This window comes from Megalops cyprinoides, chromosome 1, assembly GCF_013368585.1.
Source record: "Megalops cyprinoides isolate fMegCyp1 chromosome 1, fMegCyp1.pri, whole genome shotgun sequence".
In the NCBI taxonomy this organism is placed as follows: domain Eukaryota; kingdom Metazoa; phylum Chordata; class Actinopteri; order Elopiformes; family Megalopidae; genus Megalops; species Megalops cyprinoides.
The window spans coordinates 17,224,716-17,251,520 of NC_050583.1; the positions used below are offsets into that span (position 1 = coordinate 17,224,716).

General features: G+C 46.1%; 1 protein-coding gene across 4 annotated transcripts in view; it reads left to right on the plus strand.

Moving 5' to 3' along the window:
- Positions 1 to 3,804: 3,804 nt before the first annotated feature.
- tnrc6c2 (trinucleotide repeat containing adaptor 6C2) overlaps positions 3,805 to 26,805 on the plus strand; it is a 56,567-nt gene continuing 33,566 nt past the window's right edge. For 3 of the 4 annotated variants that reach the window (XM_036524094.1, XM_036524122.1, XM_036524112.1), the window contains exons 1-3: positions 3,805 to 4,603; positions 17,631 to 17,727; positions 18,621 to 18,642. In XM_036524094.1, the coding sequence (XP_036379987.1) occupies positions 17,665 to 17,727; positions 18,621 to 18,642 (85 nt within the window). In that variant the 5' untranslated portion in view covers positions 3,805 to 4,603; positions 17,631 to 17,664. Of the gene's footprint in view, positions 4,604 to 17,346; positions 17,401 to 17,630; positions 17,728 to 18,620; positions 18,643 to 26,805 lie in introns of those variants that run through there. The other variant, XM_036524103.1, reaches the window with a different exon arrangement.

Below are 26,805 nucleotides of genomic sequence, written 5' to 3' on the forward strand. Positions count from 1 at the left end.
AATGGGCATTGTATTTTCTCCATTATATAGAGACTTAGTTTATGGTATTTTTGGTCATCAGCTCCAGAAAATGGACAGATTTAAAACATGGTAAGGGCTCATCCGAGTCTGGTTCTGCTTCTAGCCTTGTCTGGTGTCCGACAACAGGCCACTGAGGCTGAGCAAGCAATGTGGTTCTATGAGGGGATTTGCAGTGGTCAGTTAGTTCCTTTGTGAACCCAAGCCCTGACCTACTTCCAGTGTGTGTAGTCATTTCCATGAGAATGGCAGGGGCTGAATGAGTTGGGGCTGCAGTCTGCCATGGACATGTCATGAGAGGAGTGGTGTGACACAGTTGTGCTACAGTGGTCAGATGGTCGAACTGACAGTCAATGCAGATACAGCTGCTCCACATGATTCATCACCGCCAGCCACCCAGTTTTACTCGCTAACAAGGACTTCTACAAATATAAACTGTCAATATAGAGATGTGAAGCAATTATATTCATAACTGATTGGAGGCTGAAAGCGTGAATCTACTCAGCATCACCGTGCCTGACAGGTCTGATCACTGTGGTATCTTGATCACTATTTCATTTAGGTGAAATACAGAATTTCACAGAATTTGCTCACATACACCACCTGAACCACTTTTCAATTGAGAAAACTACAGCTCTTGGGTTGTCCTTTTAAGGGGACGTCTGTAATATTCAGCCTTTCCTGTGAAATCACTCAGCATCTCTGGAATGTATGCATTTGTCCTCTGCAGGTTTTCCTGCTGTATTGTGGTCTTGGAAAAAAATAATATTGCTGGAATTTTAAACTCATACTAGATAACCCAGTGGTTGGACGCACAACCTTCTTTTCCAACATGCATTAGTTATTGGAACAGTATCTCCCACCACACTGAAGGTAAATTTTTGCTTCCTACTTTTTCTTCCCACTAAAGGTTAGATTTTTCCTATGGGAGTGTTTTACATTTAAGCTGGAAAAATAGATTGTTTATAAGACCAAACCTCTGCAGTGATGTACTGTATGCATTTCATTCTAGGGAAGGTATTTCACATTAAGGTAATGTTTTTGTACTTTATGGTTTAGATTAGAACAACTTAAGATGCTTTGCAATGATAGCCTAACTTACCAAGGCAGAAGGGTTTGATAGCAAAGGATTACAAATGCAGGCCTATGTTAATCACATATTGATGTTTCCTACTTTCAGCCAATGGAAGAAATTGTCCACATGGACTGAATTTACTGTTACTGTTGATTTTATGTTTGCTGGTTGAACTGAATGTAGATTTAAAGGCTCCTGAGTGGCTCGGTTGGCAAGATTTTTATTATTGGTTCAAAACCAGCTGTGTTGCTGTCAATAATGACTGGGACCCCAGAGCAGTAGAGCAAATTGGCTTTGTTCTGCTGTGGATGGCAATAGGTAGGTCACCCAGAGTATCCTTATCTCACTGCTCAAAGGCACCTTGTGATTCATCAGGCACCTGCCAGTTGCTTCGATGATGTCAGTTGAGTAGTGCCTATCATCAAACTGGCACCCGGTTTTCTACACTGTGGCACTGTGTAGCCAGTAGTGCAGAAAAAAAAAAAAAAAAAATCTGTTGGCTGCGTGTGTGTCTATTGGCGTATTGCATTTGTCTTGCTTCAGCGCCACTGCAGGGGTTGTTGCAGTGAGAGAACCATAATGTACAATTAGCAACTCCAAACAGGGTTGCATAAAGGAGAAAATGGTAACTTAAAGACACACCAGTGAATGTATAATAATTTGTAAGGGAAGGTAAAATTGCTGACAAATGATGAATTGCTGGTGAATGTCGAGTCTTACTTGACTCTCAGGCACACTCCCCCGTGCCGAGGTGCACTCAAAAGTGGCCATGCTTGTACGGCCATTAAGACAAACTGTAGGTGAGGAAGATCTAAAGTGGATAGCTCCAGATGCAGTTGGCTACCAATGAATCTGTGTGGCAGACTGTGAAAGGAACATTGTTACCGTCAGCATTGTAATTAATTTGTTAGAACTGCATGTATATGCTGCCAATAGAAATTATTAGACATAAACATTGAATATGTCAAGTAGGAAAACAACATTGTTTGCTGCTTTGTTAGAGGTAGAACTTTTATTTTATTACATTTCTGCATGCTTGCTAGCTAGATTACCAATTTACAGTGAATGAAAATGGAGGGAAACAGGAAAAGAGAACTATCAATTATCTGATATTATAGACCAAAGGATACAGAAGTATACTAACATCTCTTGAGCTGGACTGTTTTCCGACCCTAGATTGCTGCTAGAAGCTGCAAGTAAATGACCAGGTTCATACATTCATATTTAATTATACTTACATTGTGAGTATAATTACTCAGAAGACAGTGTAGACATGAGTGCAACATTACACTAGCTAGCAGTAGTCATACATTGTGTATTGCCACTGCTGAATTAGTTAGGTGGTACTTTGATGTTATTAACTTTAATTGAAAGACATCCCATCTAGGTGCCAAGGCAATGACAGGTGGTATTATCATTATGGACTATATCTAGATAAAATTAGTACTGTGCAAGATTACTGATGCTTGGTCGCTTAATGCATTATACAATGTTATAATCTGTTTGCAATAGCTCATACAAGGATTAAAAAATAACTGCAGATAGGTGCATTGATAGGACACTTCTATAAGGAACATGCACAGCCATGGAAACAGGTCAGTTCAAGCGCTTTAGACCAATATAAGTAAAATAACAACCACGTGAATGAAATTAAATATTAAATAATTTTTAAACATGTGGTAGAATACGTGCTCTTCCCTGTGGGGTATGGGATTCAAAACGGAAGACAGGCCTATGAAATTCGCTACACATAGTCACATAATTTTAGTAATGCATTTGAAAACAGAATTGTGTGTACACAGTTAGAAACGTAGGCACTTAAGCTAGCTATAACGAAATAAAATCTGTCTCATGTATAATGTCTAGAATATATAATTTTCGTAGCTATCTTACGAATGTTGTATGGTTATAGTCAATCCCTTGTAAGCTTCAATTTGTCTGTAAAACAAAATCCTGAGTAGCACGCCTGATCCCTCATCAATGTTTCATTCACAAACCCACATAGAATACTTTCCTATCACTCAGAGCCTTCCACTGAATCCACTTTTCACCAATCGGTAATCAGTAGCCTATACGCCTTTAAAGCTTTGACACGCACACACATTTTGCACGATTAGACTAATCGTTGAGTTAACATGGTCATCAGTCTGAAATCACGTTTGGTGAAGCGATCTGGGTAGTCACAGCACATTGCGAACACAACGTTTAGTGTCATTGCTGCATTGTTTTCAGTCAGGTCATTTAAAAATCACTGGCTAGGTGGCAGAGTATGACGAAATCTCTGGCTCGCTAAAATAGCAACTGTCTAGGAGCGGTGCATTTTCACATTGGCATCTCGTTCATGCTGGAATCGGAGAAAGTAATTCTACTGTTATTCGTGTTCAGGAATCGAGATGCAATGACGTTAACTTGGTCTAGGGGGTTTACTACATTAAATAGATATTTCGTCGAGTCGCTTGACCACAACAGTTAATCTGCAAAGCTCGAAGTCTTGGGCTGTGAGCAGAGGAGATGATAGGTTGCCCAGACCGCCGTTGTCAAGGCAACGACAAGGCGGAGCTAGGGGGACAGTCTTTTTTTAGAGAGGAGAGTTTTGTTTGTTAGTTGAGATCACGTGACCAGCAGCTGGGGCATGGGGGCCACTTCCTGTTTTATTTCGGCTTAGAAGCAAGCTGCCGTTGTCAGTTTCAACAAAATGGCTGCGTGAGCGCCGTCAAATGAGAAATCACTGAACGCTCTGTGTATGATGATTACGGCTTGCTAAGAGCTAAAATATTATTTTCACGGAGATCTGGGTCAGACTGGTCCGTTCCAAGAATTGGATATCTCAAGAATCTCATTTCTTGGATTTAAATTTAATTCGTGCTCGCTGGCTAGCTAGCTAGGCGCATGTTTTAGTTAGCTAGCTAGCTAGCAGCTAGTCAAACATTTCCTTTTTGCACTTTAAGATAGCGTCATGGGCTTCTCGATGTGAACCTACCGGGAACAGCTTAAAACTGCCTGTTTCACATTTCTTAAAATTGCAGTTAGCGAACGTTAATTGCATTGCTAGCTAGCTAGTAAGGTAGCTAGCTAGCACATTCAGCTAGCTAGCAAAGTATGCCAATCTGCTTTGCCGAATTTGCTAACGTTAGCTAGCAAGCTAACAGATAAACAATTGCTGGGCATCTTTTTCCTCTGCACCGTCGTGTTGATTTGGACATTTTGCTAGGTAGCTTTCTTCTTGGATACCTAATTTGCAGATATCGTGCTCTTGAAGTTTGTATTTTCTTTGCCGTGCTAGCGAGCAAGGTACCGACGAAAGCTGCTCGATTGTGGTTGGCGATCGTCTTGGAGAGACAGCTTGGTAGCTACTCACTGCGACTGCATGCCTGATTTGTCATTAGTTACGGGTAACGTTACTTTTCAGAAAAAATAGCTAGCTAACTAAATGAAGAAGATTTTTTGCTTTTATTTCATGCAACAAGCTTTGTTTTGAAAGCTGCCAAAGCTCAACGTGGGATTATTAAGGTAAGAAGAAACAAGCTACCTAATCGTTTATTATTAATAGCTAACGTTACTTAGCGAGCTAGCTGTCCAGTAATATAGAGAATGTCGATGTTGGGTTGCAGGAAATTAACGTTAGATCTTTTTGAAATATTGGCTCGATGGCTAGTTAAGGTACAAATCAACTATAATTTAGCTAGCTATATTATTTTTGTGGCTAACCAGCGAATGTAACTAATGTGTCTGTTCACCCGAGCTAGCTAGCAATGGTTACCATTAATGTCTAGTACCATATGAAATCTGATGTTAATTGAATTCATTTGAATTGGCCAATGTTATTGATTTTTCGAATGTTATCTGTATAATTAAATCGCTAGCATTAGACACCAAGATGTATATTCGGTATTTACAGTATCGTCGAAGATGTTTCATCGTGTTTGAAATAACGTGCCGAGCTGAATACTAAATAAAAACGCGAACCGTTGGTAATAGACCAGCAACCTAGCAGTCTGCATGTCGCGTTCTGTTTGACCTCAGTTCTGGACATTTTTAGCTAAAATATTCACACATTCGTTGATATGAATCTTGGATTTTCAGTAATTTGGTTAAGGATCGCTAAATCGTTCAGCGTGACATTTCCACCCTTGAACCTGATTTCTGTGGGACACGCCATTAGGAAAATATTTTCAAAAGCAAATCTTTGCTGTCTTTCGTCGCCTTAGAATTTATTGTAGCCAGCATTTTAACGGTTTTTCTAAAACACAGCAGGACTGCACAGTCCTAGAGTTAAGTAGCCTTTAAATGAAATACACGGGGAATGAACCATTCGCAATGTCCTTAACCTAAATTCAGCATTATTTCGATAACCTTTGAGGGTACTGTTACAGAGGTGACTTTCGTGGAAAAATATCAATTACATTTATGACCGTTTATCATGGTTGGGATGTTGATTTTCTTTGGAATTTGATCCATTCAAAAGAGCTGTAATTTAAATTAACATACAACTATGGGCATTTCATTGCTGCATGTACCACGTAGTCAAGTCTTGTAGCGGGTGTTATTGAATAAGTATAGCTAAAGTGCGCGCAGGAATGCCTGCTAGAAGTGCAACTGAGCCAGGAGATTTTCATTTTGACATATTTGCCATTGTCTAACAATGAGTGTTACTGAAATATTAATCAGATGCTTAGTCACTGTACGTTTCTATGTCACTACGCATGTTTCTGATAGCATTCAGGATACAAACAGGCAAAATAAGAGTTGGTGAGAATTGTATGTAGACGATGTTCATTTATCAGATCTGTTGGCCTCTGAATATTGTCAAAAGCGTAAGCTGTTAGAATTTGTTTGCCTCTTGTGTTGCACGGCTGAAATAAAGGAGCAGGGTCATGGAAACTCTTGCTTGTTAAAAGGTAAAGCTTGCTTTTTGTCGAGGGGGGTCTGTTATTGTGTCTGACTGAAATCACTGCCAGCAATGAGACTGCCGGACCTTCCAACATTGAGCTCCACATGAACACAGAAGCTTTTTTTCCTCTGCATTTAAATGCACATTTATTATTGGCTGCAATCACATAGAGTTCTCTGGCACATTGCCAGGCTGGTAGAGTATGCTGGCATGACAAGGAAGCAGAGCATGTCTGGAAGAGTAATGTGTGTGTCTAGGAATTTGACACTGAACATGGGGAAGTCCTGGTACATTTACTATAGTGTGTGTGTGCTGAAAGAATGTTTTGCGTAACATCTGTCCCTGTCTGATTAAGTATCAAATGCAATAGGATATCACTGATCATAGAGTCAACAATCCTGTATTTAACAGTCACGTTTACATTCTGGTGAAGATGGGTATCTGCTTCATTTTTAAAATTTGCTGTCATTGTCATTTTTAGATCCACTTTATATTACCAACCCAAGCTGCAGTTGTGTTGTGTTGAGGAGTGATAGCAGCACATGGTCCTCATGCCATAAAAGTCATATGAGGATTTTGATTGAACTGCTGGCTTGCGTTGCATTCAGGATGCATCCTCTCCCCAGGCACGAGGGTACAGCTTTGATATCTTTCCAGCATGTCTTAATTGAAGAACATAATTTTCTCCTTCAATTTCTCTTCCGCTCTTTGACATCTCTGTCACTGCCGCCTTATCTCCATCGTCAGACACCAGCGGGGCAATGAAATGTATCAAGATATGGTTGAGAATGCTAACGCGCTTACCGGGGAGTGTGACATTAATGTCAGGCTCAGGGTCTCATGGTTGGTTAATGTGCTGCAGTTGTTAATCAGGCCGGGGAGTCCATCCCCCCCCCCCACACACACACACAAGCAGCCCAGCTGCCAGGCCCTTCGCTTTCTTCACAGGGTCAAGGGGCCTCTGTCAGCACCCAAGCTTGTGAGGGGGGGGGGGGGGGGTCTCTGCGTTCACTGCAAGTGAAAAGGGAAAAACAGCCACTTAGCCTCCTGATTACCATACGGTTTTCATCGTCATCTCTCCACAGTCACTAGTGACAGAGGCCCGTCACCTGTCCTATTAGATCAGCCCCCCCACACCAGAAATGATGGCTGGGTTGTCTAGATCGGATGTTGGCTTTAGGCTGTAACTTGGTTTGGAGTGCTTAGCTTGTCCCTGTGAGCTGTGGAGTGGTGACTTGCGTGGCGCTGAAATTTTAGCACTTAAAGCTGTTAGAATGAGAGGTTTAGTTTAGAAGGGCATAATGATGTACGTTCATGGCCATGGATTGCTCTTAATGCTTTGGGCTGCATCTGCTTTTCAGTTTTTGATGTTTATCAAGCACTTGCCATCAGACCTGAAGGTGACATTGCAGCTGAATCCATTTTGAACACTGTTGTGTGTTACAGCTACATTGTACATGCATTTCTTGTCTCAGAATTTGGAGAAATCTGTGTTCACCAAGAACTGAATGATTTTTGGGATATTCGTAAATTGAATCTAAATTTCAGCCACTAAGTCACATGGTCAGTGCATTATCATTTCAAATTATTTTTCCCAGGCTTCTCAATATCAGTTTCTGTCTTTAGGATGCATTTTAGGCTAAGAGTATAGGTCAAGAGCATAGAACTAGTGATGAATCTGCAAATCTAACTCTAGTACATCCCAGCAGACAAACCATCTTGGAAAAAGTACACTGAGGACAGCAATCTGCAGATTTCAATTACTTCTGTCTTATTGAAGCCAGCAACAAAGCCTGTGATTATGTGCCTTTTTCATAAGACGTGTCAGCCTAATGGATATTATGCTTAATATGATAAATAGTGTAAGGGTGTTTAAACAGTGAAATGAACAGTGTCAAGGGTGTGCTTTGCCAAAACACTCACGATCTTCATCGTTGATGCCTTTTTAAATACGATAACACTGTAGTTACACAGCTGAGTTTTATTGTGAAAATCATATTTAGGAAATAAATTGATCCTCTTTAAGTGAATGCTGTTCACAGTAGACAGCAGTGCTGTTCGTGCAATTGAGGAAGAAAAATGAATCCACGGTCCACACATCCACGTCCACAGTTCATACATTGTAGACAAATGTAAAGCACTGCAATGTGCTTGAGGGAGTAGCGGCATTATACAGCATGTCAGTGCACACTGCGTGGACTGACTCCCTGATGTAAGAGGCTGAAATCAGGAAGCCTGTGCTTGTCTGGCCCATGCGAGCGGGAGGGCAGGATTTTTGGGGGGGAGGGAGAGTGCTGGCTTTGTGTGTCTTGGAGGCGATCCAGGGGAATGTCCAACATAAGGGTGGGGGCCCCTCCCTCCCCCTGCCAGTTAATTGAGGAGAAGTGAAGAGAACGTCCCCGCTGCAGGAAGGCAAGCTGTGATTCTCACTAGCTGCTTTTCCACTATTGGAACCTAACCAGGCAGAACTAGAACCACACAGTACAAACTGGAAAATTGGCAGGGTTCTGGTTTGTGTTTCCATGGCATTTCCTTTCACCACGCAACTTCCACCCACTGGCAGAGCCAGCCAATCAGGCAAGATTGAGAGGTGTTAGATGTCTTTATCAAGATGTCTGATAATTTACTGCCACGAAACACAGAATATTTGGTTATTCTTGGAAAACATTCCTTTACTGCACTAACAGTATAAAGTAACATTTTATCATTGGTCCATTCTGTGGTTAGCCAGCTAAAATGTGGCATAACAGGCTAGAATAGTAAAAGGACTGTTTGCTTTAAAGTTTGCTATGACCATTTCCGTAGCAGTTGCCATAGGCCTCGATACAAGATCACCCTCTGTTAAGTCTCCACTGCCAGTGTTTAAACTGTCTTTGCTTATGTGAAATTTTTTGTTTATGTGGCACCATCAGGTTTTTATGTAGTGCTATAGTGTTGACCACAGGCCTGGTTGCAGTTTGCCAGCACCGTTACATTACAGGGCTGAAGTAGCATAGTTCCCCCATTGTGTGGTGCTCAGTCAGCCTGACAGAAGAGACAGTAGAAAAGCACCCACAGCCATAGCTTCACAGTTCCAGATTCACGTCTGATAATGGAAAAATGCATTACTGTTACAACTGTCTGCTTACATCTAATACTGTAAGACACCACAGTCCAAATTCAGGCCCAGTCCATGACCTTCCTAAAACTAAAATTCTGAATTCTGTTAAGGTAAGTAAACAAAATGTACGCCTCTCATACTACAAACACATTTTCCTCTCGCAGCTGCAGGTAGCAACTGAGGGACAACTATGAGTGGGTTAAAGTCTTTCACAACACGTCCCATGGGAGGGGCTTTGTTTTTCCGGAAGATTTCACATGGTATAAACAGACAGTGGGCTTGTGATTGTCATAGCAGCAGTGAGCAGCCTATGGAGAAGGAGGTTTGCACAGTGGAAACTTGCCTTCGTGTTCTGGCGGGGGGTGATTGACTGATATGGACACACAGCATGTGGAAGACCAGGAAGCACGTTGAACATCGCCAACTTGTATGGGAACTGTGAATAGATGAAGTGTCTTTCCTGTCAGATTTAAGGCAAACAAAGAATTGGTTTGGCCTTCTTCTGAAAATCATCACCAAGAAAACTGCTAACTTGCCAGAGGTCACTGGTCCTGCTACCTTGCTAGCTAGGGCTGTAGTGATTAGTTGGTCGTCTGATTGAACAACTAAAGCTTTAGTCAAGAGCTAATTCTCTGATCAACATTGATTTGAGTTTATCTATTTTCATTTTAATTCTGTGTTTCAAACTATTTCGTTCCTGCTTGTGCGTCAAAGAGTAGTTTACTAACTAGCTACATAAGCTAGGGATGCTAATACTGTTTAGGACAGAAATGAGGTTATTTAAGTAAGTACAGCGGATTTGGGTCTTGTTCATGTTCCTGGTGGTATCCCTGTCTTTATTTCAGTGTGGCATGTTTCAGTAACTTTGACTGTAATGGTGGCTGGTGAGTTTTGGTTTTGGAGCTGTGTGATTTTAATTACAAAAAGAACCTTGTGACTCATTAGGTACAACACACCACCAAAATGAGTATAAGGGTCTATAGAAAGCAATGATGGGGAAAAATAAAAGTGAAAATATTTTGAGACTTATGCTTTATTACCTGTGTATGACTATATATAACTAGGAACACGTACACAATAGAATTATGTAGGCTATTCATGTGGTTCTAGTTGCTAATAGTCAGCTGCAGACCTGAGTGCCATCAGTCATTATGTGATTGTGAAATGAGGGACCACATCTTTTCTTTGTCTGTTGTGAACAGTGTGTGCATTCTCTTGTTTTTGCTCAAAGTAGAGGATTTTTTATAATTTGAAAAGGGTTGTTTGTCAGCTAGACTAGTATGTATTCATTGAGTCTTATTTGAAAATAAGTGCTTTCTATTCCTGGAAAATTAAGAACTTCAGATTTACTTCATATGTGTCATGCATATGAGATTGATAGTATGAGTCATAAAACGTGGATATATAAAAAAAAATTATATATATATATATATATATATATATATATATATATATATATATATATATATATAAATATAATATAAAAAAACAGGTGGATGTGATTTAGTAATCAGATTTGGCCAGGTGTACCTGTTTTTCCCCTGTCTAGATTTTGGAAATCCAATAGCCAGTGCCAATTGAAAGGCTGCAGAGTAGTGAAACGCCTTAATTAGCCAGTTCATCTCTGACAAAGAGGCTGTGACTGCCTCCTGAACAACCGAGGAGGTTGTTGTGTGTGCCTCTCTCCGTGTTGTTGTGTACATGAAATAATTTGTTGCTTCTGTAAGAAAGAAGTCTTAGTTCCCACCCAACCCAGACCACACAGGTGCTGTTTCATGGACTTTACTCTGTGAGGTTTTCATTATCAACAACACTGCCATTTTGCCTTTGCAGTCATTTGCATAAGGTTAAGATGGGCTGCAGATGTCAGAGTGTTCTTCCAAGGATCCCCACTTGAGTGGTGTGACTATGTGTAGGTGCTCAAGTATTTATGTGTGAACAAAACGCACACATTTTAATTACAGTAACTCAACCATTCCCAGAAGTTATCGAGGGTTTTAAACCCAGGTATGCATTTCAGACTTTAGGATTCAGTCATCAGGTTTTTTAAGGACTAATGGACACATGATGTTCCTCACAGCTCTGCTGAAAGCATGACCTTTAAACTAAACCTCTGTGTGGATCTCCATCTCCTATGTGGTAACATCTATACAGAGGACCCTAAGGCAGGGAGAAAAGTTGTCAGCTTGGCTTTGACAATTGTTAAGATGCTGTGCTTATGGTGGACTCTGGAACATCGTAAAAATGAACAAAATCAAACAAGGCCTTTTATTAAAAATGAATATGCATTCATTCACAGACAAGGAACACTGCTAGCAGGAAGAGGCATGAAAAGAGCTTTAATGTGCCATTAAGGCACATTAAATATCACATAAAATATCACATATCTCTATTTTTCAGCGATAGCCTGGCTATGCAAAATGCCCAAAGGTTACTATAGTAAAGAACTACTTATTGAAATTCTGTGTAATAAATGATAGCCTCAGCTAGACAAAAGAATGTGCCAGAATTCAGGAGAATCTGAATCAGATCAACTGTTGAAACATTGAGCAAATTTAATACAACATCCGTGAGTTGTAAGGTCTAGATGCTTTAAGAAAGCTTTAAAAAACCTTGAATAACTGAAGATTATTCCAAGATTATTAAAAATACAGAGCCCCAATATTTGGTTTAGGAGCTAAACAAAACTATAGCCCTTTCACAGGGTGTTTGGGCTTGTGCAGAAGCAGTACACTTTAAACAGACACTTGTATAGCAGCTCTGTGTAGACAGAGCAGTAATTTGAGAGGACGTGAACCCTTGGCTCTGACATTGACACGTGATTGGCTCCCAGGTGCTCGGACACAGGTGAGCCGCAGCTGGGCAGCGTCTACATCACAGTCCTGCGGGCAGATCCTGGTTACTCAGATGCCCTCATTAAGGTAGCAGTAATGGGATAATTGAAGTCTTGTTTTTTTTTTTTTCCCCCGTCTCAACTGGGCTAGCTGATAATATGTTAGTGGCACACTAACCAGCTGTCAGAAATTTCCCCTCCTGCTTCCAGTGCCGTGGTTCCTGGAAGAGCCAGATGATGTAGCAGGTCATTTTACAAACTTTGCATGATGGAGATAGGGGCTGTCTGTTACCTTTGCCATAAATCCTGTGGTTTAGTGTTTATTCACTCAATGAAAGAACAGGCTGTCTGAGATCAGTGTAGTGAGGAGGACTCATCTTTCCTCTGCATTGGTGAGCACAATAGTGATCATATGCTGATCATTCTTCCTGATGCCCTTCGCCATCATTGTATCCTCATCCTCAGACTTCATCAGCAATCATACAGGCTATCCTTAAATAACCTTATTCACAGAATGCACATGTAAACAGTGGAAGACCCACAGAATTGAAGTCTGACAAAAGAAGCTTGTGTGTATATGCGCGGGGGTGTGGTGGTGGGGGGGTAATGTATTGTTGAAATGCATATATTCTTGAATGCTGGAAATACATGCTGAATGAATGTATTTTACAGTACACATTTTTAATGATTTTATTGCGGGGGATATTTGCCTGACATTCTATGGTGAGTCAATCCAAACCCTCAATGGAGTTATTTTTAGACATTAGCTGGTTTGGTGAGAGCCAATGAGCAACGAATTTGAAAAATCACTTTCTATTTGTCATCGTGGGCTACAGTCACTGTAATCACAGCTGAAGCATTTCGAGTCGAGTAGTTTGGTGCGATTGTCATTACCCTGGCCCAACCGTCATACGCTAGACAAGTGCTGTACAAAGCGATGAGTTCTTTGCTGTCCTCTTGTCAGACGAGGGCTGCCCGTGCTCCGCATTGTTGTGTGCCCTGTTTGTTTTGATTGGTTCGTTTCTTTTTACGGCCGTTCCGGGTTAGCGGGCGGGCCAGCGGCGTGCCAGATTTAGGCTGCGCGAAAGCGCCGAGACGCCTGCGCCTTCCTAATGCGCGAGCAGGCGGTGTGCGGGGCCGCCCCGCTCCCCCCTCCCCGCGCTGTTGCTAGCCAGAAGGCTCCCGGGGCACGCAGCGCTCCGTTTTTCTTGCAGCGCTGGCATTTCTGGCGCCGTGCCCAGAACGTCTGGCTCTGCGCACAGCCCTTCGGTGCGATCCGCTCCTGCTTCCTCTACCCCCACCCCCCACCTCCCCCCTTCCCTCTCTGCTAAACACTCCCATGCACTGAGATGGATGGATGAAATAAACAACCTTGATTTCCCCCCTCTCTCTCGCTCTTCCTCTCTCCATGTTGTTGTTTTTTTGTTTTTTTTTTTTTTTACTTCCAGCCCACAGTCTCAGTCCTTTCTTCCCCCATTGCAGATATTGTCAGCTCTTTGTTGTCGCCTTTTGTCGGGAGCTCAGTCTCCACCAGCTGTTGCGGCTGTTGTTTTTAATTGGTGTTGCCGTGCCTGTTGTTTTCCCTTATTGCTCTTGTTTGTGGAACTCCTGGGCTCGATGTCGGCTGTCCTTGGAAACGCGATGTCTCCCTTTCTCAGCCGCAGAAAGAGCCAGGGAGCTAATTCTCCTCTAGCTGCTCATTATGTTCTGTCCGCCGTTGGTGTTCACGCGCCTCGCCGATGTAGATGGGGGCTGAAGCAGGTGTCAGGCTTTTCAAATGGCTGACCTGATTTCAGGCTACATCTGCATTGACAGCTGTGAAAAATAAAGGCAACCTTTTTAAAGGCGCTCTCCAGCCGCATCGCGGGCCCAGAAAATGGGATCCCCCGAACGGCAGGAACGAGCCGTGTTTGGCTGCGCGAGGCAGGACAGTTTCCTCGCCGTGATTTCCCCTGCCGTTACAGGTGCTCTCTGTGTTCCCGTCGCTTTCCTCCGGGCTCCTGTGAGAGTAATTATGAATGCGAGGGGGAGCCTCCCAACGCGTCGGGGCTGCTTTTGCTTTCCGCCGCCGCGTTTTTACTGCCCCTGCCACAGGAACGTGCCATGTCCTGTCCCGCTCGCAAATTAAAACGCGGAGTCCTCAGTCGTTAGCTACAGTTTTCGCTGCTCCTTCCCTGGAGGGGCGGATTTTGCGACGTCTTTGAGGTTTAAGACTCGGGGGATTAGGCGGCGGTTTGAGCCGTGCTTGCATCAGGGCCTGGTGTGTTGTTTACGGACGTGTTCTCTTTCGGCGTAGTAAAGCGTTTTAATTTCGCTCCTGTGCTGGATGTGGTCGCCAGACCTGCTTGCAGAGTGGCACGCTGCCTGAAATGAAAAGACCTTGTTATTTCAGACCTGAGGAGTCAGACCTTCCGGACTTCCTGGTTATGTTATCCAGGCAACAGGGTGAGGCGATGAATGAATTTTTGAATTGGTCCATTGTGTATGGGTAAATTACAGAGATCTGTCTGCAGAGCAACATGATGATCTCACCGGCTTAATCAGTCTGAGTGTCTCATTCACTTGTTCTGTCGAGAGAAGAGGGAGATGTTTGCATGGGAAGAGCTAATCTGAGTAACTCTTTAATGTAATTCTCTGTATTAGAACGAAGTGTATTTCAATGTGTTGATGATTACTTGGACTGTGAAGCGTGTTTGTAACTCAGTGCAGTAGATAAATTCAAAAAGGAATCGATATGCTTACTCCGTTGGACGTAATTGGCACACAAATCAAGCAAGGCATCCACATCAGTTTGTGAAAATACGGCTTGCAGATTGGGCCGTCTATTTATAGCTGAGCTGTCAGCTCTGATGCCGCTCTTTGGAAAATTCCAGCACACAAAGGGTTCGGGATATTTTTAAAGCAATAGCGTCCTTTTCACAGAACACATGGGGACAATTTCCATTGCTCTTCCATGCCAGGTCCCATCCCCCCCACCCTTTTTTTTTTTGGAGTCGATCCAAAAAAAAAAAAAATCCCCAGGGTCGATGGACTGCCCGTGAGCAGGCCGGTGCGGCGTGATTGGTCGCGGGATTAGGGAGCAGCCTATAGGAGGGATGTGGCGCGATGCTGAGATGAGACCAGAGGCAACAGCGGGCAGATCTGATCGTCTCGCCCGTCAGAACATGGCTGTCTGCTTCGGCGTGGTCCCAGAGGATGCCGCCGTCTCTCTCAACGGCACATCCCCCCGCCCACAAACGAGCAACGCCGGCAGATGAGTTTACAGACTGCTTCTGGCCGGCGTCCCGTCCTGCAGCCACCCTCTGTCTGGCCCCCCAACCTGAGCATCCTGCTGCATCAGCTGGTCCCATTGTGACCTGGGGGAGGCCTTCGAGGGGAGGGGGGGAGGGTTGCAAGCAACATGCAGCCGGGAGCTCCTACCATTGGCTGGGGACAGAGCACAATGAGTTATTGTACTGGGCAGGCATAGGCCTGGCTCTGTGGAAGAGCGCGAACAATAGAGCACTATTGCTGTCATGGAGGCCTGGACACCAGGCCACAGAGGAGGATGTCCTCCAAGAGGTGGCTGTGGACCACGGTTCAGAATGCTACTGTTGCTGTGCTGTATTAGTATATTGCGCGGACAGGGCATGTGTTTCTTTATACAGTGAGAGAGCTTATGTAATTCTACGCACTTGCCATTGTGCACATTCCACCATGATCCCTCAGTAAAGGAAACTGGAACTTATGCTTATAGAGGGGCAAAGCCAAATAAGCTTATTACTTGAAAGTATGATTCTATACACAAGCGCTTTTCACAGGAGAAAAGGTCTCGAGTACTTTCCTCGACCTCTCCGCACCCTCAGCGATTTCTCTTAATTGGGTAACGCCACAGCCTGTTAAAGGCTGTGAATGCTCGGATCTGTCTTTGCAAGTGCGGGATTGTGGAAACGTCTGGCTGTGCGGGCTGACCTTGGTGTGGGAGGCAGGCCGGATTGCGCCGGAGCCGCTGGCTGCGGACCCGGCCGCAGCCGCTGAGCGATTCCAGGAGAGGCTGAATGTCAGGGGCGCACCGGCGGCCTCCCTCCCTTCTGCCATTGTCAGCAGGTCACCGGGGTGTCACGCATTGTGCGCGGCCGGCCCGAATTCCCCGCTCCCACCGCGCCATCTCCATGACCGAGGCATTCAGGCATGGCTTTATGTGAAGCACGTCGCTTAAACAGTCATTGTCTCTCTCCCTGACTGTTTTCATTCCCTTATGAAGATATTTACCCTAATCAAGTTCTCAGTGCTTTCATAAATGGCCTTGGTATTATTGAAGTCTGTGCATAGCTGTAATCCCTTGAAAGATATATTAACTTATTTTTATTAGTGTCATTTTGATGCCTTGCTTGCAATATTTTTGATTTCACATGCAAACGCCTCTGGAATTTTGTTTTTTTTTTTCCTTGGAAGCCCTATGGACCAGTGTTGTTGCATAAATAATCCCCTCCATTTTCATCTCGGTGTTGTGGAAATACGATCCTGTTTTATTGTATTTACTCTGTCAGACCTTAATACAGCACAGTTTGGGAGACTGTTTCAGTGCTTGTTACTGAGTTAGGCCTTGCTCCAGTAAACCATCAGCATGTTTCTCAAGATTTGTCCGGTTTTATAACAGAATAACCATGGAAGCTTGTCCCCATTTTTGTGTGTGAGAGAGTGGGAGCTCTGAAGCTCTGCTTCACTGTGTGTCTGCTGAACCACAACTTCACTGTGTGCCTGCTGAACCTCGAATTCACTGAGTACCTTCTGAAGCTTAGCCTGGCCGCACCCTTGCTGAAGCTTAGCCTGGCTGTGTGCTTGCTGAAGCTTGGTATAGTAGTGCGCTAGCTGAAACTTAGCATGACCGCGCGCTAGCTGAAGCTTAGCATGGCCGCGCGCTAGCTGAAGCTTAGCATGGCCGCGCGCTAGCTGAAGCCTAGCATGGATGCGCGCTTGCTGAAGCTTAGCATGGACGCGCGCTAGCTGAAACGGCATGGACACGCGCTTGCTGAAGCTTAGCATGGACGCGCACTAGCTGAAACGGCATGGACACGCGCTTGCTGAAACTTAGCGTGGCCGTGCACTTTCTGAAGCTTAGCCTGGCCCCGCTTGCTGAAGCTCACCCTGGCCATGTTCTTGCGGTGCTGTGCATGTTCTGGGGAAAAGGCTGATACGTCACCCGTCTTGGCGCTACGGCTGCACAGAGCACAGCACGCGTACGCCGAGGACGCAGGGGCGCGTGGGCGGGGTAGAGCGGATCACATGGCTGTAGGAGCACTTACCGGACGGCTGCTGGGCTCCTCCGTCCTCATGCCTCTAATAGTTTCCAGGAACTGCCTCCTGCAGCAGCCAAGAGAAACACAAGTTGAGAAAAAAAAAAGCCTCTCTGCCCCTCGAGCCATCTGATCCTTTTGACTGCTAGTTCTTTATAGCTTGGCTTTGAGGAAGGAACTGTGCTCTGACAAGGCTGATGATGGAAGGTATACTTCAGAATTGATGCAGCCAATGTGTATGCTGGTGTGCGTGTGTGGGTGTGTCTGTGTGTGTCCGTACATGTGTGCTTAGCTGGAAAGTTTTAGGCAGTGACTTGACTTTGGCTGAGAGCTGAATGAAACAGGCTGTAAAATTGTGTTTCAGATGCTGTGCCGCCTTCCCCTCCTCCCCCCCCCGGCCCTCAGACATAACAGAACTCTTTTGTTTCTAATTTTAGAGAAACGCAAGCAACACAAGAAGAGAATCATTTGATGGAAGAAAAGAAAAAGAAAAAGCAAGAAGAAAAGAAAAAGAAGGACAGTGCTCAGAAAAAGGTGTGTGAGGATGACACCCCACCCCCACCCCCAAACACACACACACACACACACTCCCGCCTGGAACCCACATTTCTGCTGCTGTCCAGGTGAGGGGGATTGCTGGCAGATTGCTGGGAGCCTGCGGAATTATTAAATTATCCGCAGGATTAGTCTCCGAACCACCTAACTGCCAGGTGTTTAGACTTTATTACTGGCAGATTAGAAAGGAAGGGAAGGGAGATGCCAGCAGTCGTTGCTGTTTTTCACCCCCACCTCTTTTTAAACAGAGCCAATGTAATCTGTCTCCAGCCTACTGCCAGGCTGGCGGTCGGGCCAGTTCACTTTACTGCAGGCGCCTTCCCCTGCTCTTATTTGGATTACAGGCGCGGGTTTGTTTGAGTGCCGTTGTTTCTGGGCTTTCGCGGCGCATGTCTGGTCTTGCCGAGATGCTGCACTGTCTGTGGCGTTTGTATCTCTCGCTGCAAAGTCAGACTCCATATGGGTTTGACTTAAGTGCACACCAGTTTGTTTTTAAATAATATGACGGTGCCTTCTTCACCCAAGGTAACAAAGGTTGATGGTTGCAAACTTTCAGAACAAGCTGTTAACTTGTTTAAATCCCCTCTTGGTTTGCGGGTTTAAATGCCAAATGACAGCTAATCATTTTCCAGTTCAAAATTCAAAATTATTTATTTTTAATTCATGCATAATTCATGCCTGTCTCCCACTTGAGCAGATTTTTGCTATTGAATTGCTATTGTGTTTATCTGTGTTTAATTCACAGTAATATTTTGTTCAGTTGTTCTAGCTTAGTTTAAAGCTGAATGTATTCATAATTCATCTGTTTTTAAATAGGTGGTTGAAGGGAACTTGTTTTTCAACAGTTAACGTGTATTAAATTTTCCTTTCAGGCTGCTGAACAGAAAACCAAAGGTGAGTCAATATGGCTTTTATAAATGCATGCATCGAAACCTGAATTCATCAGATGGAAAGCGAAGGATTGGCATTTTCACTCTCAGAAAGACCATTTGCAGGTCTATAATCATACAGCGTAACTTTGTGAACATGTGCTGGTTTGATTAGCGCATGATCAGTACTGTTTCGGGGTAAACAGACGATTAAATGGCACCCAGAGATTTGTAGGTGTTGCTGTGTGGCCGGCCGGCGCTGGTTCTGACTCGAAGCGACCGCTCTGAGCTGCAGCCCTCCCAGCTGGTGATATGTAAGTTGGAGCCTCTGCACACTCTGCACTTGGCTCTCAGACGGGTGGGGGGAGGAGCTGGAGGCTGGAGCTGCACTCCCGCTAACCCTTAGCCGGGCCCCATGTCTACCTGAGCCAGCAGGGGGGGGACGCATGCTCGTAAAGCACTGACGAGGGCCACCAGAGCACGCAGCTGGCTGCACTCTGCTCCCCCCCCCAGCTCCGCGCTCAGGGTTCGGGTTGGGGGGGGGGCCGAGAGACAGAGCGCCATGGTAGCCGGCTCTGAGCTCCACAGAGGACGGGATATGTCCCATACGACCCTGAACTAGGGGGGGGGGGGTGCTTTAACTCCCTCTTAGAGCGAAGGGGTGGAAAGGAGATGGGTGGGACCGGGGGCTTTTGTTCCGGAAAGGATATTCAGTGACTGTTGGTTGCACTGCGGTCAGCTCCTGAGCAGCTAGGGAGGAGGCATAGGACAGGGCTGTGGACCCTCCAGCCCCTCCCCTTGTGCGTGCCCTCTCTGCCTGGAGCAGCGTCCGTGCCTTAGCGAAAGCGCTTTAATTAGGACCGAGGAAAAGTCACAAAGCCCCCCACCCCGCCATGAGTCATCAAAGAGCATCCGAGTTTCCAGCGACTCCTGACGGCGTGCGCGCAGGCGATTGGCCAGATTCCATCAAACGCCATTGATTCTGCATCTGCTTTGCCGCATGCCCTGCGACTGATTGGAGTCGAGTGGAGCGGGTCGGTCATTACGATCTGATTGTAGAAAAGCTGGGGGGGCGACGGCATTCTGCCGTGATGGGCGCGGGTATGAGTTTCAGCACCGAACGTGCGGAGTTGATTGAACTGAGCGACCGTTAAAGGCAGATCCTCTCGCAGAAGGCATAAACGGATTAGTTGGGGCAGAGGCAGCGGCGGGGTAGCGAGGGAGCTGGGCCAGGGAGGGAAGTGTAAGACAACACCGAGGAGGCCCTGCGCGGGGACAGACAGGAAGGGCGCAGGAGCAGGGGAGAGGCCGATCAGCTCAAGAACATTCACACAGAGCAGTGAAAGTCTGCACCGAACCAGGTGGGAGTGCAAGAGGTTAAAGAGACACGGAGAGAGAGAGAGAGAGAGAGAGAGAGAGAGAGAGCGACGGAAGGAGGCCATATGATGTTTTGGAGAGCGAGAGAGATGAGAGACGTGTGAAAGCGAGAGTGAGAACACGCTCAGGTCTCCTGTCTGCTGAATCGCTGAGCAGGGGCTGCGGCTCTGGGGGCCTCTGAAGATTTTTCCGACGGCTGACAAAACAAGCTGCCCCAGCCTTCGCCACTCACACACGCACACACATACACACATTCTTACTTAAATACCTCAGACAGACACGTATCATACACTTCCGCTAAGACAGGCCTAAAAACTAGGGCTGGTGCGCCAGAAGCTGTATTTGGTTATAGCGGCGTGTTTACCAGGATCAAAAATACAGATGGACCAATGCCTTTTTTCCAAATTTACAAGCCGCAAAACAGCGAGGCACATTTCTAAACCAAGGTTGTCACCGCCTGCCGAGATGACACTCGCATTAGCCAGAGGAGCAGCAAATAAGACCTGAAAGCACTTCCGCTAAATGAAATAATAAGGTGATTTTCAGGTGGCAGGTTTGGGGGGGAAACTAATCACTCAGCCGGCGTATCTTCAGTCTCCAGCTGTTTATTAAATAAGAGGTGATGTGCCGGGGCAGGGAGGACGGATTAAGATGATGTCTCTCTCCTAAGCCTGAAAGGTGCGTAAGGGGTCGCCGTTGGTGTCGGCGTCTCGCGGGAAGGCGTTAATGCGCGCGTCAGACGTGCCCCTGCATCACCCCCCCCCCCCCCCCCCCCCCCGCCGGCCTCGCACCCCTCCGTCCTACCCCTTATTTTCTCAGCGCGGGCGCCGCGCCTCTCGGCGTTCCAATTTGTTTGTGGTAATCGGTGCCGCCTCAGACGTCCGCACGCGCGCCTATGAAAATGAGATAAACTGCGGGGCTGTGGAATTAACTTCTCTGCCCCCCATTAGCTGGAGGTTTGCAGTCAGCTACAGCGCAGCGGCGTCACACGCTGCCTCCTCCAGACAGCCTGCGGCAACACAGCCCGGCCTGCCGGTGTGAAGCCGGAGCCCCTGTCAGCAGAGGGCAGAGGAGGGGACGGAGACGGCTTTTGCAGTCCCTGAATCACTACGCCCTCGCTCATCTCCTCGGTGCAGAGGAAGGGTGTTCAATGTGCTGTGAATGTTATAGGACCTTTAAAGTGTTGGAGAACAGCTGGTGCTAACCGCCAGTAGGCTTTAGGAATAGGTGTTATGAAGGTGTAAACCAAGGCAAAGTGGCCTTTCAGACGGGGTGGGAAACAAAAAATATATGTACATCAGAAAGCGTCAGCTCAAATGTTGCAAATGTAATTCGCTGAAAACAGGTGCAGATTCTTTCACTGACAGCTGAAATAACGCTAGGGCTGAGACTCCACGTCTCCGTCTGTTATCATTTAGCTCTTGCGCACAATTTCTGCTGTCACTGCAGTTCTAAGGGTTAAAGAGCAAATGTAGTACATGTCAGTCTTTCTTTTTTTTCCTCCTTACAGTGTTTTTCTTCTTCCCCGGAGACCCTGTTCAACATCCATACAGCGCAACATATTTACATAGTGTCACCAAGGATAACTGCATTATTCCGAGGCTGCGACATCGTAATTTCATATTGGATTAATTTGCAATTTCACATTCAGTTAATTACATCAACAGTTTGTGTCGGATTTCGTGAATCGCAATCTAATTAGAAGCTAATTTACTTTCATAGGTTCTCTGTTACTGTAACATTTATAAACACTCTATAAATTAATGTTGTATAAAGGGCACATTATGTTTTGCAGATTTATTATTAGAAGCAGTAATTATGCGTGTTTTTTTTTTTTTTTTTTCTTCTCCCCCCTCTCTGTGCGTGTGAAGTGGTCTGTGCTGAATGGGGAAAAAGATCCCAAAGTGGAACAGCGCTCCGCTCTTGATGTGCGTTACTGCCGTCATCCTCCCCGGCGTACGAGGCCATTGTGCTCTCCCCTTCTCATCTCCATAATTGCAGCGCTATTAAGAAGGTGACATGGATGATCTGGATTACGTGCAGCCGAAGCAGGATTTTTAGGCTCGGGAGACTGATAGCGCCCGAGTCTGGCGCTGCCGTGCCAAGCCCAGCCCAGTCCGGCTCACCGCTGTGGCCCCCGCTGGCACAGAGGAGAGCCGGGCCAGACCACCTCTCGGTGCGGGGGTCACGGCAGTGATGTATTCCTGTTTTTATAATTCCTGCGCACACACATTAGGTTAACCGAAGTCAGCAGGCAAACCCCCCACGCATAACTCAGGCCTTAAGGAGCGCGTTGTGCGGAGGGAAAACAAGCGCATGTAAGCGTGCATTCATGTGGAGTTAGCACCTGAGTGCGAGGGAGATGTGTATAGAGCGCCCGCCGGCCAGCGGACAGTTGGCACGAGCGGTGGGGGTAGGAGGTAGCGTGGATTTACAGCCGGCCTGGGGCTGTACCGCCACTCGCCAGCCTGGTTCCCGCAGCCCCCCCGCCCACTGCCTCTGTTCCAGGTCCTTTCAGTGCTTTCATTAGGACTGCTGTTGCAGAGCCTCTTTGTCTTCATACATACCTACTGTAGGATTAAAAGGCAGAGAGCATGTGACCTGCGGTACACAGAGAGCTCACGCCACGGAACATCAGTCCTCAGAGACTGCCTTTGCATGGGGATTGTTGGCCGATCTCTTGCTACCTTTAGCTGAAGACTTAAGATCATCGTTTGACACCAGCCAGTTGTGGGCATTTGTGCAGTGCTTTGACCTGGGTTATATACCAGGATTCACAGTACGCGTACACTTGTTTTATAATTTAGTTGGTTTTAGATTTTAAGCTGATGTTGAATAGGGCAGGGTAGAGCAGCGCAGTAAAGTTAATTATTCCTGTGGTCTAGGCAGTCTGACTATCTGATTAGTTACATTACTGTGAAATGGGAGGAAAGGTGAGAATTGGGTTCACTGTAACTAGCAGACTGCTGTCACATTACATTCATTTAGTAAGCACTTTACTGAAACTGAAAGAACGTGTTTCTCACTTTCACATTGTAACGCTGTTTATCGTAATTCTCGTGTGGAAATCCTGTGTGGGATGAAATCTTGATTTTCCTCATTTGAAGGAAAAAATAACTGCTTAGTTTGATGAAAGTAATTGTATCCTCTTACTGTGAATCCTGTTTAATTTTTTTTTCAAAATATGTGTTACATTGTTATTCGGCATTTTTTTTTAATTCCACTAAAGGATCTCTCGCAGTGCGCGTATGCTGTGCATCTGCCGTTTCAGCCTTGCGCTGGCACTGAGGCAGAGCTTGCAGAAACGGGCCTCTGAGAGCCGCTGCCTCTGAGCGCAGCATCATATTTAATCATATGCTTCTGCTGAGTCTCGGAACCTCAGAAGCCTTTAAAAACGTGCCGAATGAAGGGGCAGCGGATCTGCGGACCCTGCGGTCGCTGCTCTGCTCTGCTCTGCTCTGCTCCGGTTGCTTCCGATAGCCGTTTCACGCAGACATGGCACTGTGCAGTTAATCCCGTCTCACCGCAGCGTGAAAACAAACCGGGGAAGGGGAGGCCCGCCCCCCCACTCCCCCGTAACCCCCCCCACCCCCACCCACCAGATCCCGGTGACATGGTGACCTGTGATGACGTCGCTGCTCGTATCCGCTCGTAATTGAACGGAGTGCCGCTTCCTGCCTCTCAGCCTAATGGGATCAAATTAATTGCCGTTTTGATTTTTTTGAATTTTATCTTATCGATTGATTTCTCTCTTCGTGGTTGCTTTGGCTTTTTGAGAGAAGCACAGTGTAGACTTCGCTGTGCTGTTTTTGATAAATCGACAGGGAGGTCGGCAGTGCTGAATTTGGGCCTTCCTGGCTGGTTGCTGTCACTGGTGCGCAAGTAAGAAGCAGCATGGCATATCTTTCCTACAGTAGGGCCAGGCAGGGAGGTTGTAGCTGTATGCCAGTGCTTGGACGCTGCGGCAGACTCTTGCAGAGTGGATGAATACCTAGTTAATCACTGCCTGTTTAATTAGAATTCGTAATAAGGGGTGCTCAAGCAGCACTTTGTTTTATTGGATGACAGAAGCTTACCCCAGGGGAAAGGGTGGATGTGTTTTTGTGGGGTGGGGTGGGCCTGGGGGGGGGGCGGGGGAGAGCCCTTGTTACAGGGTAAGCAGAGGTGCATCAGGCAACCGGCATCACCATAGCAACAGCCCGCCGTCTGAATATTCGAGAATGATAGACAGCATGTCTGTGTTTGTCTCCTACTCAGCACCTCCCGGTCCTGGATCGGCCCCTGCTCTCCAGGCACCCCAGCCCCCCGTACCCCCAGCCGAGGGTGTCACAGGGGGCTGCGGTCTCAAACATGTGCTGTACACCGTAATGTTGCTGCCAGGTCTCATCTGGCGCGGTCTTACTTTACTGTCTGCTCGTGTTCAGAAGCATTACCGTCAAGAGCAGCAGAAAAACATGCAGGCATTTTGTGGCACCCAGATTGCGTTTTAAAATCTCTGTGTGCGTTCACGTGTGTGTGTGTGTGTGTGTGTGTGTGTCTGTGTTTTTTCGCTGCCACGGTAGCTTTAAGCCCACGCTGACTGCACTTCCCCCGTGCAAAAAAGGACATGGAGGCAGACCTGGGGATTGCAGATGGAGGCGGTCTGCTCCGGCTTTGTCCATAAACGTGTTAGTGCATTCAAATACCCTCTCAGACAAAAGCCAGTGTAACCTTTCTGACAGAGCGGTGAGTAATACTTTACTGTGAGTGCTCTGAATTTCTGAAAGCCTCCTTGTGTGCAGTCTTCTCCTTCAGTGCTTTTCTGTTTAATTAACCATTCATCTATGGAAGCCTGTAATTACAAGTTCAGAGGTGATTGCTGAGAGTGCTTCAGTCAGATAGTTTAATGGAATTTACAGTACGCTTGTTATAATAATTTATTAAATTGCCACCCTTCAACTTCAATTAAATTCCTTTGGTTTACCTGAAAGGGAGTAATATGTTTTTTTTTTTCCCTTTAGTCTTTCTGTACACTCGCGGCTTCCCAAATCCTCTTCAAGTTGTGACAGTGGGGGTTAGGTGTTATCTATTCAATCAGAAAATTAAGCCTTTCAACAGTGGGAATTCTATTATTTACTTTTTACTGTATGAACAAGAGAGCACTGGGGTGCATTGTTTAGTGTGCATTTTTTTAAGGATGATTTCCATCGTTTTCATGGTATTCACAGTGCATTCCCACTGCAGGCTGTTTTTGAAAATGAGGGCTTTCTCCGTGACTTTGATATCCTCAAAAGCTCCGTTAGATCTCTCGAGCCAGGCTGTTTTGTTTGGATGTTTGTTTGTTTGGCAACGTCAGAGCTCTTAAACCCCCCCACCCCCCACCCCCCCCCAGTCTCTCCCGAGTGCAGCTAGTGCGTAAATCAGGTGATTAAATGCAGATTATCCCAGGGCCAATACAAATCACACTGCTGCCTCAGACTTGAACAACAGTTTCATAACATTTACCGAAAAGCACTTTTAGCGATTGCGGTGCACAGTAAATTTCATCAACAAACACACTGGAGAATAAGTGCCGCGTTTGTTGCGCTCCCTCGTTGTTTTGTGAAAACGGAGAGGGAGAACGATGCTGTAATTGTAAGAGGATTAGGCTTGTATGTTTAGGCAGTAGGACTTGGTCTGGCTAGTGGAGGACTGTACCAACCCCCCCCCCCCCCCCCCCCCCCCCCACACCGCGCTCCAATCAGAGGGCTAGGCAGGCAGCTTCTTTGCAAGCTTCCAGAAGGATCGACTTCAGAGAGGCCCAATTCAGGCGGTCAGAATCGGTGCAGAGATTTCGTGGGGGGAGACGGCACTGAGGAGGGAGAGAAAAAAAAAAAAGCTGGTCTCAGATTGGCTGTGAGAATAGCACAGAATTATGGGGCCCATCTGCCTCCTGTAATATATTCATAATAATGAACAATGAGGTGACAGAAATGGAGGAAGGGGGAGGGAGAGAGTCGGGGAGGGAGGGAGGGAGCGCAGGAGGGGAGGGGTGTGGGGAGACAGAGCGCAAGGACACAGCCGCTCCTGTGCTGGTTGGCTCAGCGCATGTCAGGCAGGCTGAGCTGGAATTAATCAGGGATTGGCGTCAGCGGCTGCAGCTCAGAGCGAGGCTGTGCTGGAGGACCTGAGCCGTGCAAATAAGCGCCCGCGACGGAAGGCAGAACCCGGGGGTGGGGGGTGGGGGCTGAGGTGCGTGCGTGCGAGTGCACGTGTACGTCTGCCTGACTGTAGGGGTGCATGCGTTAAGACGCGGTGTACGGTGGGACGGTGCTACGTAAGGTTTTCGGCAGCAAGTGAGACCGTATGGATTATGATCGTTTGGTTTTATCTTGGAACTGCAGAGCAGTTCTGCCACTATAGGGCTTTACATGCTGCAGTTTTGTTTGTGCATATGTGTGTGTTTGTATGTTTGTGTGTGTGTATATGGTTACAGGCTGTAGCTGTACATGTATATCAGTCGCCATCTTAATCAAGCATTATTATTATTATTATTATTATTATTATTATTATTAAGGTTCTCTTTGGTTTATTATATATACACAGTATCCATGTGCTCCTGTACTGTAGTAACTCACCTCTCTGCACTACGATGGCCTGGTGTAGAAGAGATACTGGGCTACTCCAGCTCTTGCAGTGTCACTGAGTACACTGGTGTGCAGCATTTACTGCCTGGGGTCTGATCTGCATCTTTCCCCAGTATGATGGTACCCTTTCTCCAAAGCCAGAATCTGCCTGTGAAGCTGGACCCCGTCTGGCTCATTTAGTTAAGGTTCGTTGTTGGTTTTGCATG